Source organism: Aedes albopictus, chromosome 1 (assembly GCF_035046485.1).
Source record: "Aedes albopictus strain Foshan chromosome 1, AalbF5, whole genome shotgun sequence".
Taxonomy (NCBI): Eukaryota; Metazoa; Arthropoda; class Insecta; order Diptera; family Culicidae; genus Aedes; species Aedes albopictus.
Window position 1 is genome coordinate 197,735,339 of NC_085136.1, and position 16,876 is coordinate 197,752,214.

Below are 16,876 nucleotides of genomic sequence, written 5' to 3' on the forward strand. Positions count from 1 at the left end.
TGGTCTCTCGTGCCTCCGTCCTCCATATGATTCAGGCGGTCGTCGAAGTGCTGCTTCCATCTTTTGATCACCTCACATCCGTCCGTTAGAAGACTTCCGGCACGAAGCCTTTGCGGGATGCGTTGAGCTTCTCGTAGAACTTCCTTGTTCTGGGAACGGCACAGCAGTTCCACTTCCTCGCACTCCTTTTCTCAAGGCGCCCTTTTTCCCCCAAAAGAGTCAGGTCTGCGGATTCCGCTTCTGTTTGTAACATGCCACGTTCTGCCGGGTTCCTTGCTGCAGCATTACCACCCGTGCTGCGTTCTTCTCCTCCAAAATCGCTCAATACTCCTCGTCGAACCATTCGTTTCGTCGACTCCTTTCCACGTACCCGATGGTGCTATCGACTGCGTCGTTGATGGCTGCTCTTACTGTTCTCCAGCAATTCTCTAGAGGGACAACATTGACCTCGCCCTTGTCTGGCAACGCTGCCTCGAGATTCTGTGCGTATGCTGAGGAGACATCCGGTTGTTTTGTCGCTCTAGGTTGTACCGTGGCGGTCGCCGATACCGCACATCCCAAGTAACACAACATGTCCTATAGGAATTAATATGACTCCAATATGACCAGTAACAATGTTTTGGTTCGAAGCAACAAAACCGTTTTCCAGACTGATATACGACCGAAAAAGCGCAGAATGTGGAGCCTATGCAACATCTTTGAAATGTTATAATTATGTTCTATATGGATCATGCTATACTAAATTATGTTTCTCAGTATGTTTTACGAAACATAATATCAACGAATCTCAGTTAGCAGAGCCCTGCGACTGTATCATGAAATATTTGTTGTATATCCGTAATTAATCATGTATATTTGATTAAGTCTCAAAATGTCAATAATGAAAATATACAAGCACGAAAAACGCCATGTAATAAATATTCTTCAACACTATTTCAATTCAAAATTGCCATTCTGTGACCGCAAATTGTAATGCAAATCATTATTTGTGGTGCAATAGGTTGTTGTACCTCGATAAGTTCGATGCGCCTTAGAAATTCGTATTTTTTCAAGGGTACTGCTATAAAAAAATCTAATAATTTTCGTATTATTTTCAAATTTGAAATTAAAAGTCGTTGTCTTTATCAAGAGTGAGCTAAACTCGTACAAAAAATCACAAATCATAGATCAAAAATAGATTATTTTATGAATATTTAACATTTTAGTGAAAAAAAATAATGGCTTTCCAAAACACTGCGTAGTAAAAGTCTTGAGATGTACGACAAAAACTAGTTTTATTTCTCTTGCCCTGGAAAGTCATTATTTTGGATGTTTAATAAGTTATGGTTGTGTCGGTATTGAGCAAATATAGCTATCACAATTTGAAAAATATTATATTAAATAGCGCTCTAAACTCACGTGGAATATATCATCACAATGTATAAGAACAAAAAAGTATAATCTATACCTACTTTCTTCAAACTTCAATGATAGTATTTGCTGACTTCTCGTGAAAAATAGTACATGCAGGTCATTTTCAGACAAGACTTTTGTTACTCCATGGCGTAATGTTCCTTTTAAGGCAGCCTATTCTAAATTATCAACCAAGAGCTTTCTTCACTGATGACCGTTTTAGCGTTTGTGTAGGGTACCGAGCCGCTAATCGGGGCGCAGTATTGACCGAGGTCGTGACCCAACCAGCAAATCCAGGCTATATAAGTTTCTTTAACCTTCCGTAACTCGAGCGGTTGACTACCTGCGTCAGCATCACGATAATGCTGAGTACAAAAAGCGAGATTTTTTCAACATGTTGTACAAAATACAACAGCGCGATCGCTCGAGGATTAAGGCGAATTTTTTTTTTTCAAATGGAAAATAATATCATCATTTTTATGATCGGTGGTGTGGCATGGACATGTCCAATAAGTTAAATTTAATGTATGTTACACATGTTTGCTGACATACTGCAGAAAACCTCATCCTAACTTAATGTAAACAAACCAAACATATTATGTTTATATAGAACTTAATGGAGAACAAGAGAAACTTGAAACATTACTCTTATATGACATATAAAACATAATTCAGATGACTGTCACCATCATTGTTTATGCCGGCAGTAATTCGCGTGAATGTAAACATTAGCAGTGCTGTTTTGGATATTATTGTGTAATTTATTCTTGATTTGATGATTTATACACCTTTTATAAATAGCTCTTTCAAATATTCTAGGTCTGGTGGGATTGTTAATACATGTTGGCAGCTGTTAATGCTGAAATATGACCTACAGGCGGATGGAACGATTAGCGAAAAAAGGTACCCATCGATAAAAAGTTCGTCGACTTCGAGGAATCGGCCAAGTTCGAATTGAAATTAAGCCCTTACAATTATCTGTATCATCCATGGGCAATGCCGTATTCAAGGATCCACTATCTGCCAATGTCGTATGCTCAGTTACTTCACGGACCCAGAGCACAGCACCAGTATTCGTCCTTGTCGGATATCATCGCCAATTTTTGCGGTATGCTATATCGAGGAGACGTAGTCCCGATCCAGGACCACAGTGCTATCGTGGTCATCAAGAGACAACGGCATGTCGCGATCGTGCCCAACTAGGATCGAGCTAGGTATTGAGGCACAGGTCGTAATTTATATTGTTTTAACAAACAAGCCTATTATTTTGTTTGGTTATGTTCTAATAAAGTTCATTTTGTTTCAGTCTGAAAAGTCTAATTATGTTCTATAGCTGCCTGAAGATGTTTGGTAAAACATTTACTTAGAAACATTGTTTTACCAAACATCTTCAGGCAGCTATAGAACATAATTAGACGTTTCAGACTGAAACAAAATGAACTTTATTAGAACATATCCAATAAATAATTAGGCTTGTTTGTTAAAACAAAATATTCTCCCTAATACGACTTACTGACACGGAAGATCAAAATAAATTAGTTTTAAATATCATGAAAACGGCATATATAAGACAAGATATATTTTGAGATACTTTGAAACAACTGCTATAGGACAAAGTAAATACTTTGCGATTGCGAATCATGTTTTCGGTGTTACTTGGGATTGTTGATGGTGGAAAGTTGTGGGAGCGGTTTGACCATCACTAGGTAGTGGTCGGAGTCGACGTTGGCGCTACGATTGGTCCTGAAGTCGATAATGTCGGAAAAGAGCCGCCGGTCAATCAGAACGTGGTCAATTTGCGATTCTGCCTGCTACGGTGATCTTCAGGTGTAAAGATAAGAGAGGCTGTGTTGGGCATCCCAATACTCCATGGTTCGGTTAGGAATTGAAATTTGATCAGTCTCCCTAACCATTTACTCTTAGGCACGATAAGCATGTAGCCGCATCACACCATGAATTAAAGGTCACCTGTTTAAGTTCACATTTATCACCGAAAAAGTTGTCAGATGTCACTGTCTTCATTTCATCAATTCGTCGATTTCCCATCAAAATCTAAAAGCGATTAAAGTCCTACAAATCAATGATAACAATCGATACAAGTATGTTTTTCTACCGTTAATTAAATGAAATGTTCTACAACCGGCTTGTAGAAAACAGAGTACAACGAATACGCACCTACAATTAACCAATCTAACAGCACAGAATCTAATTTCCATAACCAACCGAGATCGTGTATCGTTGTGGAAATGCAAATTGCTTTAACTGGAAGGCAACTTCTCGCTCGGAAAACTCATTAAGCCGGTGATTAAGCCCAAAGCAGCAGTATCATAAACTTTAACTGCCCCCCCCCCCCCTTCCTTCACATGGAAAGCTGCAACCACCACAAATATACGTTCGTTTAGCCTCAGGGCTCTTCTGCCGAGCAATCGGCGCTATCTTGCCAACCTTGAGCTAAATATCAGTATACAATGAGAAAGTGGTTTTCCCTCTGAGCAAACCTTTATGCCACCGTCGCCGTCGTCTGCTGTATAGGTACCAACTCTCTTTCGGGGCATATCGACTGCATGGATGACAGTAGCATACAAAACGAATCGAAACTTCATTCTGTACCTACTGCTGTGGCTGCTCAATGCTGATCCTACTGCCAGGACCAACACTTGGATGGAACAAACGAACAAGCCAGTGTGCGGAGCAATGTATGCGAATGTAATTTAAATTTAGCATGTCAAAAATTTACATTAACTAATTTCTCACTCCCGAGAGTGCCATTTGTTTGTGCAAAAACAGCATACTCCCTGGTGCTGTTAGTGAAACAGTACCGTAGCACCATAGGACTGCTGCTGAACGATTCCTTTCCGGTGCAAATTGGGTCGCTTCGCCAGCCAGTCAGAGCTCTTCTGCTGGTATAATCTGCTGCTGGCGGGCTGCTAGGTACTACCTACTCGCAACGTTCGTTGCTTGTCGTCGTCGGCGTTCGGGTGGATCAACAGCAAGCTAAGCTGTCCTGACTGCACACTCCCACAGTCAGTGAGTTTGCATATCTGGGACGAGACCGAATGGTGTGTCAGCTGGGCTGGTGTTTGGTGGGGTTGTTCGATTTGAAATTCAATTTTATAATTACTTTTCCTTTGTTCCTAAGGATGTGTTTCTTGTTGGGATAATAACTATAAGATGATGTTCTTTATAATCATGCACAATCATGTTGAATGTGTGGGCGTTACGTGAAAACAACCAGGTATAACGTACACCACTGTTCGTTCTTATCGTTGCAGCTCTGGTACACAGACGGCATACCAATATCGTGTACTTGTGGAACGGTAAAGGTCGGGTATATCGCGCAATTCATATCCCATTGAGATCCATGTATCTCTGCCCAGCAACTCCTATCCTTACCTCCTCATCGGGCTGCGAGCAACCTTGAGGAAGATCGGGTAACCAACCCCGGTGAAAACTTTGGTCGTAGGCTGACAGAGAACGGGGATTTGCTTCTACAAACCTGAACGTCTGTTCTCCAGAAACAGCGGTTAATCCTCATGTGGCTGATCGACGTCCGAGTGCCAAGAAAGGACTGTAAGCTCAACTGTGCACTACGGTCCTCCGGAAAGAAGGGAAGAAAAAAATCATTGTAATGGAAAATTAGCAACAGAATAATACGAACCGAGACCAACGGCAACGACCCCAGAGAACAAAAGGAACTTGCGATTGGACACTCGGTACGTGGAACTGCCGGTCTCTCAGCTTCATTGAGACCACCCGCGTACTCGCCGATCAACTGGAGGACCGCGGGTTCGGCGTTGCAGCGCTGCAGGAGGTGTGTCGGATAGGATCCAGGGTGCGAACGTTTAGAGGTAATCATACCAGCTACCAGAGCTGAGGCAATACACGCGAGCAGGGAACAGCTTTCATCTTGATGGCCGATGTGCAGAGACGCGTGATCGGTTTGTGGCCGATCGACGAAATAATGTGCAGGTTGAGGATCAAGGGCTGATGCTTCAACTGCAGCATAATCAAAGTGTTTAGTCCGGAAGCACTGCTGATGACGAGGGTGCATTCTACACGCGGCCACAACACACGTTAAGATCATCATAATATACCTAAACGCACAGATAGGCCAGGAGGAAGAAATGAGACCGACAATTGCAAAGTTCAGCGCCCACCAGCTGACTTGCGGAAATGGCCTACGACTCATCGATTTCGCTTCTTCCAAAAACATCGCCACACATGGCACCTTATTCTAACACAGCCTCCCTTATCGTTACCACTGGTGTTAGCGAGCTCATCGCCGTCAGCGCACCTACTGTTGTATCTACCTCGGAGTACACATAGAGCGGTATGACAGATATGACAGGTATGCTTGAATAGCTGTCAACGGTGAGTAAACACTATGTAAATAATCAATAGAAACTAAAAAGTAAAGCAAAAACGCGAGTTGGACTACAAACTATTTCTCAAATTTCTAAATCTATCTGCTATTAGAATTAACAAAGAAATTAACAGGTAAACGCTTAAAACTACTGAATTGAACCTAAAGCTTACATGCGTATATTCACAGTTTGTTGTGTGATCCTATTCTGAGGACATAATTCACTCTACTACCAATATACTCTACGAACCCGGTAAGAATCATAGATAAGTAGTTGAAGTTTCATCCAATAATTAGTTGATTCATTAAAACTAGCATTGTGGTCAAAGTCATTTCGAAGACGAAGGATAGTTAGAAGCGTGTATTGAGGGGACTAAACGTGAGTAAGCGTAATATTTCCTATTTATAATTGTTTACATTGACTATATTATATATCAAACACATTCCCTAAATTTCTAATAACAATATGTACAACTTTCTTACATGCAGGAATATTATAATCTACCTTTACATTACACCAAATCCCGTGTTTCATTTGCCGGTGATTATAATTGCGGAAATCGACCCTTACAATACCAGAACTGTTGGAATCCGCGCCAACAACTGGAGATCACAATAACAGACGGAATTGCAAATCGACCATGTTCTGTATAGCCATACAGTAGAAAAGAAGAAGAACCAAGATGAAGCAACAACGTGAAACGATACGAATAGAAACGGGAACAGAAACCCCGACATTTTTAGGAGAAAAAGCGCCTTCTATGTCAGTCTCAATCAACACGGAAGTTCTACCAGAAGCATAACACACTCGGCAGGAATAAGAATAGGAGCCTTTTGGCGAATGGACGTGAGCAGATTGAAAAGTGGAGTGGAGATTGTCGGATTTGCCGACGACATTACGCTCGAAGTCTACGGTGAAACGATCGAGTAGGTGAAGTTGACTACCGACCACTCGATTAAGGTTGTGGAGGCGTGGATGCGGTCCATGAAACTAGAGCTGACTCACCACAAGACAGAGGTGACGGTTGTTAACAACTGGAAGTCGGAGCAGCAGACGAAGATCAGTGTAGGTAGGAGAGTGCACTATCCTGTCAAAGCTCTCTGTCAAACACTTGGGCGTGATGATCGATGTTAAGCTACCTTCGGTAGCCACGTCGATTATGCCTGTAAAAGAGCCTCCACAGCTATTGCGGCATAATCCCGGATGATGTCCAATAGCTCTGCGGTGTACGCCAGTAAGCGCAAGCTTCTGGCTAGTGTTGCTACGTCCATACTTAGGTATGGCGGCCCGGCGCGGGGCACCGCGCTAAGTACTGAATGCTACCGACGGAAGCTGGAAAGTACTTACAGGCTTATGTGCCTGAAGGTTGGGAGCGCGTACCGTACCGTGTCACACGACGCTCTCTGCGTCATTACTGGTATGGTGCCTATCAGCATTCTTATCAGCGAGAACATGGAGTGCGAAATGCGCGGCATAAGAGGCATACGCAGGACTGCCAGGATGGCCTCTATGGTCAAATGGCAGCGCGCGTGGGACAGTTCCACCAAAGGAAGGTGGACCCATAGGTTGATACCGAGGGTAGATAGTTGGATTAATAGGCGCCATGGGGAAGTTACATTCCACCTGACACAGGTCCTTACAGGTCATGGTTGCTTCCGACAGTATCTACACCGTTTCGGGCATGCGAATTCTCCCGAATGCCCAGGGTGCAATGGTCTACAGGAAACGGCGGAACACGTTTTGTTAGTGTGCCCGCGTTTTCGCACAATGCGTGACCGCATGCTTGCCACATGCGGGGAGGACACAACTCCGGACAACTTGGTCCAGAGGATGTATAGGGATGAGGTTAGCTGGAACGCCGTTTCAACGGCTATCACCCATATCGTCTGGGAGCTACAGAGGAGGTGGCACGTGGACTCGGAGAATGGCTAGTCCAGATGCAGTACAAGAGGTGGTCCAGGGGTTCGGAGTCGGTTTCGTAGGTCATACCGGTGCCCTGCAGTCGAGATCGAGCCTTACAGCGATTAAGTGGCCGCGGAGAGGAAGTCCCGGTAGCGGTGCTGTCGTGGCGTCGGTCCACTGCGTTGGATCTGAGCCCGCGGTTGGAAAGGGGTCCCCGGCAAGGGTCGGGGCAGGTGGAGACCCTGCTGTCAGCAACCTTCTGGTGCAGCTGATAGGGCCTGGAGGGTAGTGACACCCTTGCCTTCAGCAGGTCAGATCGGATTGCACGTGGGCATCAGTTCTTGATGTCTGCAAAGCAGTTGGGCGCGGGCGGGGTTGACCCTGCCCGCTTTCCGAGGACAAAGGGAGTGGCGAGGACCACTCGGGAAACTGGCTAAGCGCCAGCATGCTACCGTGATGGACTCTCCAGAGCGAGTCATCGATGTTCGTTGCTGCTAGGCTACGCAGCTTACCCTGAGGGTGCGATGTGCACTAGCCCCTCTCTGAAGCAATACCTTCTTGGTGGTTCCGGAGAGACGTAGGGTTTGGCGACCATAGGAATGTGTTTTAGTGGGTCGAGGAGAGAGTAGTCCTGGCTTTTACTAGTGTTGTAGAAGACGGCCTTAACCCCACACTACCCTAACCTTCCTGTTAGGGTGTCTGTTGAGCAGATTTTTCCCCCTATGGTTTAGAAGGAAAAAAAAAGATTGAAAGGTGGAAGCAGCACTTCGATGAGCACCTGGATGGAGTGAAGAACGAAAGCAAGAAGGGCCAATGCAACTTCCACAGAGGGAAGTCAAGGATGCCAGTCAACAGTCAACAAACCAACAAAACAGCTGGTATCGCAGTGGAACTCATAAATATGGGCCCAGACAAGTTGATCACCTGCCAGCGTTGAAAAATGAAATTGAAAATTGGTGTCAATTAAAGTAGATTTCATGACACGGCCATACCGAATTAAAATTTGAATGGAATTTTGCCACTGCTCTGATTGGCATTACCACCGCGAATCGCATTTCTCTCGAAGACTCTACTGCAAACTGTAGGTCACGAGCCCACCCACAATTGAAGGGCAAAATCATGAAAAACGTGGCTGGTAATGATAACCATCAGGAAGCATGGCCTCGAAATTCAAAACAGATATCACTTTGTAAACGAGCGAACTGAAATTGCTCTCTTGCCCAAGCCATGTGTTCTCTAGGAAGTTAAACAGAGTACCGACTGCTAAATATGCTCAACTGCCGCCACCGCAAAGCACCATCATTGTGCGATAAGTCTGTCGACATGCTGGCGACTACCGTTTGTTTCCGGACGGTCCTCGGTCGGTAGGTTACTCACCCAACGGAACAGTTTTCCTCCCAGTAAGCAGCCATGGTAATGCCGAATGGCCGATTCTGAATGCGTCCCCGAAGTACAGTTTCTATTTTTTGACCGGGAAATAAAGAGGAGGCTGAAGGGATATTATGGAAATTGAAACTAAACTATTGCTTTAATAATGCACCCGAGCTCGATGCTGAGTAACACCGTGAAAGAGAACAAGTAGAGGGCCAGAAATGGGACCCGGCGCGACGTGTTTCGTCGTATACACCTAGGCATCTACAGAGACTTGGAAGGGACGGATGCTATCGAGAGCAGATTATTGTGTCCAGCACTGCTCGAATGGCACTCTGTACCCGACTGAATGCTGCTGTATCAGAAAATGGAATCTCTGGGTTTCTTGGAATTAAACGAAGCAGCACGGAAAGGCAAACGTATGCGACTTTTTCAACCGCTTGGTGGCAGGATGTCACTGATGGCTTCGCCTTGGCTCGATTATGGTAACGGGAAATGTAAGAGAGGTGAATGCCGAACGGGTTGTATCTCTGCGAGACTCTTGCAGCAGTTGAATTGAATGAAAATTCTTCTGTTAGTATTACTTGCATTCGCACGAAAGTAGTCATTCGGGTCGTACCTTTACTTCCAATAACTTATTTATTATTCATGTAATTATGAATTTACTACTGGGATAATAACCAACATCGTTCTCGCGAAAACATGTGATCTGTGCGGCAGTAGGGCCACCATCTATCCATCATTGAAAATCAAGCAGTGGTAAGGTCTCCTGAGAAGCTGGTAAAGCGCCAGTACACTAGCTTAGTGGACACACCAAAGATTTTGTCATCGATGTTCATTGCTGCATGGCAGCGCAGCTACCTTGAAGATGTGATGTGCACGAGCCCCTCTGCGAAGCAATGATCCCGAGCAGAAGAGAATATCAAATTAATAACTACGAAATCACATAACCTGTTTTTATATTTTGTTTTGATATTATTTATTTATCAAGTCATAGCTTTCCCATAACAATTTTTTTTGGACAATCTCATTTAGTTATAATTAAGCTATTGATATAAATTCACTCAATTACATTTCAATAACATGTTTTGTTGAAGTACAAGCTTTGTGATTGTTTTACTATTGATCAACTTATCAACAATAGCACAACAGTAACAAGTATTGAAATCAAAGCGACAATTCGATAATAATGATCTGTCCTTTTGTTTTGTTCCACTTTTGTATTCAGTTAGAAAGGAAATTTCCGAACGAATCCTCTGAAAATCCCTTAAATAATATTTGGGAAAACATTTCGACACCAACATTTCAAAAGGGCGTAACTGCTTTTGCAACCAATGCCTTCTCATAAAGCTGTGGACCGTATCTCATCCCTCCCGAGCAATCCACTAGCACAAATAGAAAGATAAAATCCTCCTCTTTCATTTAATGGATGTGAATTGCGTAACATGAATGATATACAATGCACAGCTCTGTGAGAAGTAATTGGTTGTAAAAGCAGTTACGCCCTTTTGAAATGTTGATGCCGATTTGGAAGTTCTGAAGGAACCCTGCGATACCCTGGAGAAGTCTTCAAAAGATCTCCTGGCGCAATCTTCTTAGAAATTCCAAAGGTAATACTTCTGAGCAATTATTAGAATACTTGGCAAAATCTTTTGAAAAACTCCAGGGGAATTCTTCGGAAAAAACTCCTGGTGAAATTCTCAAAGAAATTTTCAGAGAAATCTCAAGATAAAATTCGGGACAAATAATCACGGGGAATTCTGAAGAAATCCTTGAAGGGGTTCTGTTCATAATTCTGAAGGAATTCCTAGAGAAGTCTTTGAAAATCTGTGAATGATTTCGTGGAAGCACTCTCGGAGAAATTTTTGGAAGTAGTATTTTTCGATCATTGTTACCGTAATCCGGTGTCAAATTGATCACTTTAAAACAACTTTTGCGGATAACATCAGTGCCAATTCAAATATTGCCAAAAAAATTTCTGTAAAACCAGTACCCTGTGACATTTTGTTCAACAAATTTAAACTTTAAGTTAAATAACTCCAAATTTCAAAAAAATGGAAATACCACTTTGGGGCGAAATTGATCAGTATACAATTAAGTATCGCTTGGGAAGGACAATTTCCTTCTCCACTTAATTTTGCTCTTCTAAACCCGATTAACGCGCTTAAAATCTTACAACTAGTGAATTTAATACTTTAAATGCAAAATTAAATTTTGGAATTTCCTCTTAAATGCCTAAAGGTAGGCCATTTAATTTGAAGTGAAGTGATTTCTACCACAATAAATGACTATTTCATCATAAAATGAACTTTTTTATAACTATAACATGCTCTGTTTAGCAAAATAACTTCCTAGCCAAGGTTCCACAAAAATGTTAAAACAGAGAATTTACGGGAAGTCCTATTACCAATCGATTGTTTAGTAGCAATTATTTCAGCTAAATGAGAAATACATTGCAAATTCCTTAAAAAAATAAGGCAAAACTAACTTTTTTCTAAAAAAATCGAAAGTCTACACAGTTCCTAGTATGGAATTACAATGTAGTACCCGAATGATCAATTTCACCCCACTGATCAATTTGACCCCGGTTTACGGTACTCATGTTATTTGTGGGTTTGTGAGACAAAGTGAATAATTTTATATAAAAAGTATTATAATTTACTTAGTTACGATTTTGATATAGTAACAAATTTTGATTTCCGATTATTATCAATAACAAATTGATATTAAAATTTGTTATTGAAATATTTTCCAAATGCACTGTTATTAAGTTGTTATTGAAACTAACAAAACAAGTTATTAAAATGGTTTTCCAAGAAGATTTTTTTGTTTTGGTACAGTGACCCCACACCGATGAATCACCTTAATTTTGTACACTATTTATGAATCACCATGTTGATCAAATGGAGTGATCCATAAACTGTGGTCATTTTTGCCGATTCATAAATTGTGGGGTCACTGTATTTGTTATTTTGCCGCTAATGACAGACAAGTTCATAACATAATCTGTTATGTTGTTAACTTAAAAATAATCAATTCTATTATTCAGTTATTTTACCCAAATAACACAGTTCCTTATGCTGTTGTTATTCCCTTCTGCTCGGGATTTCTTGGTGTCCCGGACAGACGTAGGGCTTGCCGGTAATGTAAACATATTTAGTAGGTCGGGGTTGTAGCCTGGCTACTACTTTGCCTGTACGAGGCGGCCCCATTCCCGTGAAACCTGATCCTCGCTTCGATGTTATTATTACACAGCGCAACATTTTTTTGTCTCAAGAGCAAACTTATGTGTCTCTGAAGGATTTTGGGCCGCTGAATCCGAAGCTGAGCTCAGATTTGCTCCAACACGTCACAATTTTGAGATATACCTCAATTTATAGGGCAAAATATACGATTTTGGGCTTTTTTGACTGCAAGCTTGAAAATATTTTTTTAAGCAATCAAAAGGTTATTTGGTCAATTAGCATCTAAATTAACGACTCATGCAAAATATTTCGTTTGACCTAATCAAATTTGATAAATTTTAGCATTTTATGTAGGTATGAAAACTTGCATGCCACATTTGGAAGATGACTTGTATGGGAAATATCGTACCTAACATAAATCGCTTAAAACTATCAAATTCGATTTGGTAAAACGAAATATTTTGCATAAGTCGTCAGTTTAGATGTTAATTGACCAATTAACCTTTTGATTGCTTAAAAAAATATTTCCTTGCTTAATGGCTTGCAGTCAAAAAAGCCCAAAATCGCACATTCTGTCCTATAAATTGAGGTAGGGGTGGTGGGGGTAAAGTGGACAGATGGGGTAAAATGGACAGGGTACAGTTTCATGGCTTTTATTGTTTTTCAAAATGTTTCAACGATTGAAGCTAATGCCTAAGCATGAATCATTATACTTTTGCTGATCTTGAACATTAAAATCAAATAAACCTCTTCAAGATGACTAAAACTTTAAAAATCACGTGAAAAATAGGAAATGATGTAAAATCTGCTTATAATTGCTAAGGTTTTCTCGTAATTTATTTTCAAATTATTACAAGTTTTACACCCTAAACCAATAAAGTCCACGTAGAAGAATATATTTGACCGAAAAAAAAATTAAGTTTTGGATAAAAAAAAAAGTTTTGAATTTTTTTTTAACAAAATCAGACCGTGGGGGTAAAATGGACAATCGGTTCAAATTTCACCAAAATTTCATTTTTCTTTTTGCAAACTTCAGAATCATCAGCCATCATACCTATCGTGAGATAATTGAAGTAAAAAGTTATAAAAAATATATTATATCAACAAAATATAATTTTCATCCAAAACAGTGCTTGTTTTTTACACTATTTTAACAATAATTATTTAAGTGTGTTTCAAAGTTTGTATTGAAAGTTTGAAAACAACAAAATAAAGGTATCGTATGAAATTTGATAGTTTGTATTTAAAAACATAGCAACAATATGCTGTTATATAACTTTTAACGACTTGTTCATTTTACCCCCGATTGTACATTTTACCCCCACCAATTTTTTTCACGTTATTTTGATGCACGATTTGGTGAAGAAAATAATCAAAGAAAACAATATTTTTTGAATGCAACCCCTTACAATATTTCTAGAGTATATCATTACCTTCCATGTTACTCGGAAAAGCAGATGGATTTTGCCGCATTTCCGTGGGAAACGACCAAAATGCTTAGGTTGTCCACTTTACCCCCACCACCCCTATAGCTCAAAATTGTGACGTGTTAGAGCAAATCTGAGCCCAAATTCGGATTCAGCGTCCCAAAATCCTTCGGAGACACATAAGTTTGCTCTTGAGACAGACAAAAAGTTAATTTTTGTTACGCTGTGTTATTATTACTATTTATTAACGGCACTTTACCATTATTGTGGCATACGTGTGAAATCCAGGGGACACGCAAGCGGCAAGGTAGGCCTACCGCTCATCTTTTGCGAGTGTGTTAGTGTGACTGGCAACGCGACCAGAAGCCTGGTCGAATCCTGCTTGGAAATCGGTTTGTATTGCCGATGGGGATGGCCCGCGAAATCGCATTGTGTTGTTTGGGAAGGCCCGCTCGATGCGTGTTAGGCAGGCGTAGTTTGTTCGAGTTTGACGTGCCTGCACCCTCCTTGGTGAAATCCCCTCGATGTATCTGTTGATCAGATTATCCTTCTATTGCCAAGAAAAGAAGAACAAAAAAGAAGGCTCCATATCGAGCTTACCTTTGTCCGGCAACACTGCTTCGAGATTCTGTACATACACTGAGGTGACATCCGGTTGTGTCAGTCGCTCTAGATCGTACCGAGGCGGCCGTCAGTACCGTACTTTGTTCCTTATAAAAAGTTTTGAGCGTAGTTTGAGCACCACTAGATAGTGGTCAGAGTCGATGTATTTTAACTAACCTTAGTTTGTAACTAGTATACATATATAAACATACTTTTATCAAGTAAAATTATCTGGAAAGTAAGCCAAAAGTGCTCTGGCTCTGGCAATGGCTGCCGCTCCAAAACAGAAAACATGCGATGGGCAGTGTATTTCGCGAGAATGTAACAACCTTGCAAATCTGATATTCGGAAAAGATCTGATTCGTGCAAGCCCAATTGGTTGGTTAGTAGTCATCCAGTTATCATGAAGGAGATAGATTCCAATAATATTGAATGAATGCAGTCGTTCTCAAAACTTGTGTTATGTACAGATAGGGTATCGGGATGCTTCGTTGGCATAGTCCCCTCGTTCGGCCTATCTTAACGCTAACCAAAAACTCAAACAAACACGCCGAATTGGATATCGGAAAAGCTTTGCGCCAAACACCTGTAACATTTCGTTTCAATTTTAGCACTTTGGAGTATTAAAATTGTATGAAAATGTCACTTTGTTTAGCTTTTGTAGACGCCATGATTCTTCGGCTAAGTGGGTAGTCTATACACGTGATCATAAATGACATGATTCTGGAATATTTCGAATTGCCTTTTCAATAACTGAACATTTGATACGACTGTCAAAGATGCTATTTTGAATTTGTATGTTTGTTTTTAACGAATAATAACTATTTTACAAATTACATGTGGGCCGAATATTGAGGACATTTTTTTCACTATGTACCCAAATCTTGGCCCATCAGTAAAGTGACGTCAAAAACACCGATAAAGTGACGCCAACAACATTGCTTGCGTAAGAACCAGAGAGAACGAACAGAAAGATAGATTTTGTGTGCGGTGATTGTTAAAATATAGCACTATAATCGGGTTGCATTGTTTTCGTTACTAAAAAGAAAGAACTTTAGTTTAAGTGATTTATTTATAGTTTTTTGAAAATTTGGCTCCGAAATTGTAATTTGAAAGTATGATTGGTGAACAAACAGAGATAATACCTCAGCAGAAATACTGAAAAAAATGAGATAATTAGTGGTTCTAGTGCATGGAAAGCAATAGGCCAACGTTGTATCCACTAATAGGCCAATTTATGTACCATAGACCAACGTTGCATACCATCACATCGAATCTTTTCAACTTAGTTAAGTAAATTCTTGAATATTTACGTTAGTTTACTTCCAATTGGTGAAACATGCATTGCCTAGAGTGCGTAATAGGGTCAACATATTATTTCTAGTGCTATTAATTCACGAGTTATGATCAAAATTGTCAAGGCGGTTTGCAAATTAGGCCAAGGAATAATCCATATACCCTATGTCATACCGAAAGGCGAATTAATTAATTTGGAAAGCATAATAATTTAATTTGCTTTGACATTCCTTCCTACTCAGAAGCATGCTCGAACTGAAAACATTGGGAATCAATCAGCTGAGAAAACATATCAACTTATTCGAATGCATCGACGCATCCATCTTGATTGGAATCTACGGATATAAACCAATATCATTCTTGTCAATTTATCCCTGTTGTCAGATATCTATAGGTAGATACCCATCGCCATAGTCAAATGCCGGTAGTCGAATGCCTTCGACAAGCGCCTAGAAGGATTCCGGCATGTTCACAACGACGACGACGCATCGGCCAGCAACAACCGGTGTAATCCTTCATCGGGTTTGGTCTTTGTCGACTTTGTTCGAGTAAATTTTATCATAAATCAATTTGTATGAAAAGTTTTAATCATATAATCCGATGATGGATGGAGCCGATGGAAAAGGGCGATAACCCGTCACCAGAGCAGTCCTTGCCATAGGTGGTGGCCGCCCTCTTACCTGAGGAAGGCGGGCGGAAGGAGTACATAACCGAGAGGATGGGGGAGGAGCTTATTGCGAGTCATCCAATTTGAGAGATAAGATGAAGTTGGACGAGATATGCCGGACATGTGGGTAAAGTGGGTACCTACCTACTATCGAACAAGAGCGCACTTTTGCCGGCATGCGAGAGAGCGCAACACAATGATGAGGGTGTCCGGTTCGTCAATGGGATGGCATAGCTTTTCCTTTATGAAGTGGCTTGCAGCAGGGATGCAAAAATTGTTGATTTTTGATGACGGTGCAGCGAGCTGTACTTTTAATAACAGGACCCAGTAACGAGACGTGGAGCTCAACAATTCAAGTGTGCTTTTGTGCTGCGAACTAATGGCACAGTGCTATGGTATTTCATATTCAACTCTCTATTGACAAAAGGTTTGGTAGTTTAAATGCCACGCAGATGAAAAAGTATAATTGAACTTACCACAAATGAGAATATGTATTGGGTGATACATTTTTATGATAAGAATGTATACTTGAGGGGCTGAGTTTTATCGTTTTAAAATGTCGTACAACCGACCGCGGCCTACTCAGCCAAACTACTGTGTACTATGCACAAATTATGTACCGGAGTATTCTACACTGAAACCAAGCCCGTGTACAAGGAGGGGGGGGGG

General features: G+C 41.1%; 1 protein-coding gene across 4 annotated transcripts in view; it reads right to left on the reverse strand.

Moving 5' to 3' along the window:
- LOC109423252 (hemicentin-2) overlaps window positions 1-16,876 on the reverse strand; it is a 759,984-nt gene that overhangs the window by 560,778 nt on the left and 182,330 nt on the right. Inside the window, exon 1 of one of the 4 annotated variants that reach the window (XM_062846091.1) lies at window positions 16,352-16,609. The exons of the other annotated variants lie outside the window; for them this stretch is intronic. Coding sequence (XP_062702075.1) covers window positions 16,352-16,385 — 34 coding nt within the window. The 5' untranslated portion in view covers window positions 16,386-16,609. Of the gene's footprint in view, window positions 1-16,351; window positions 16,610-16,876 lie in introns of those variants that run through there. 4 annotated transcript variants of the gene reach the window in all.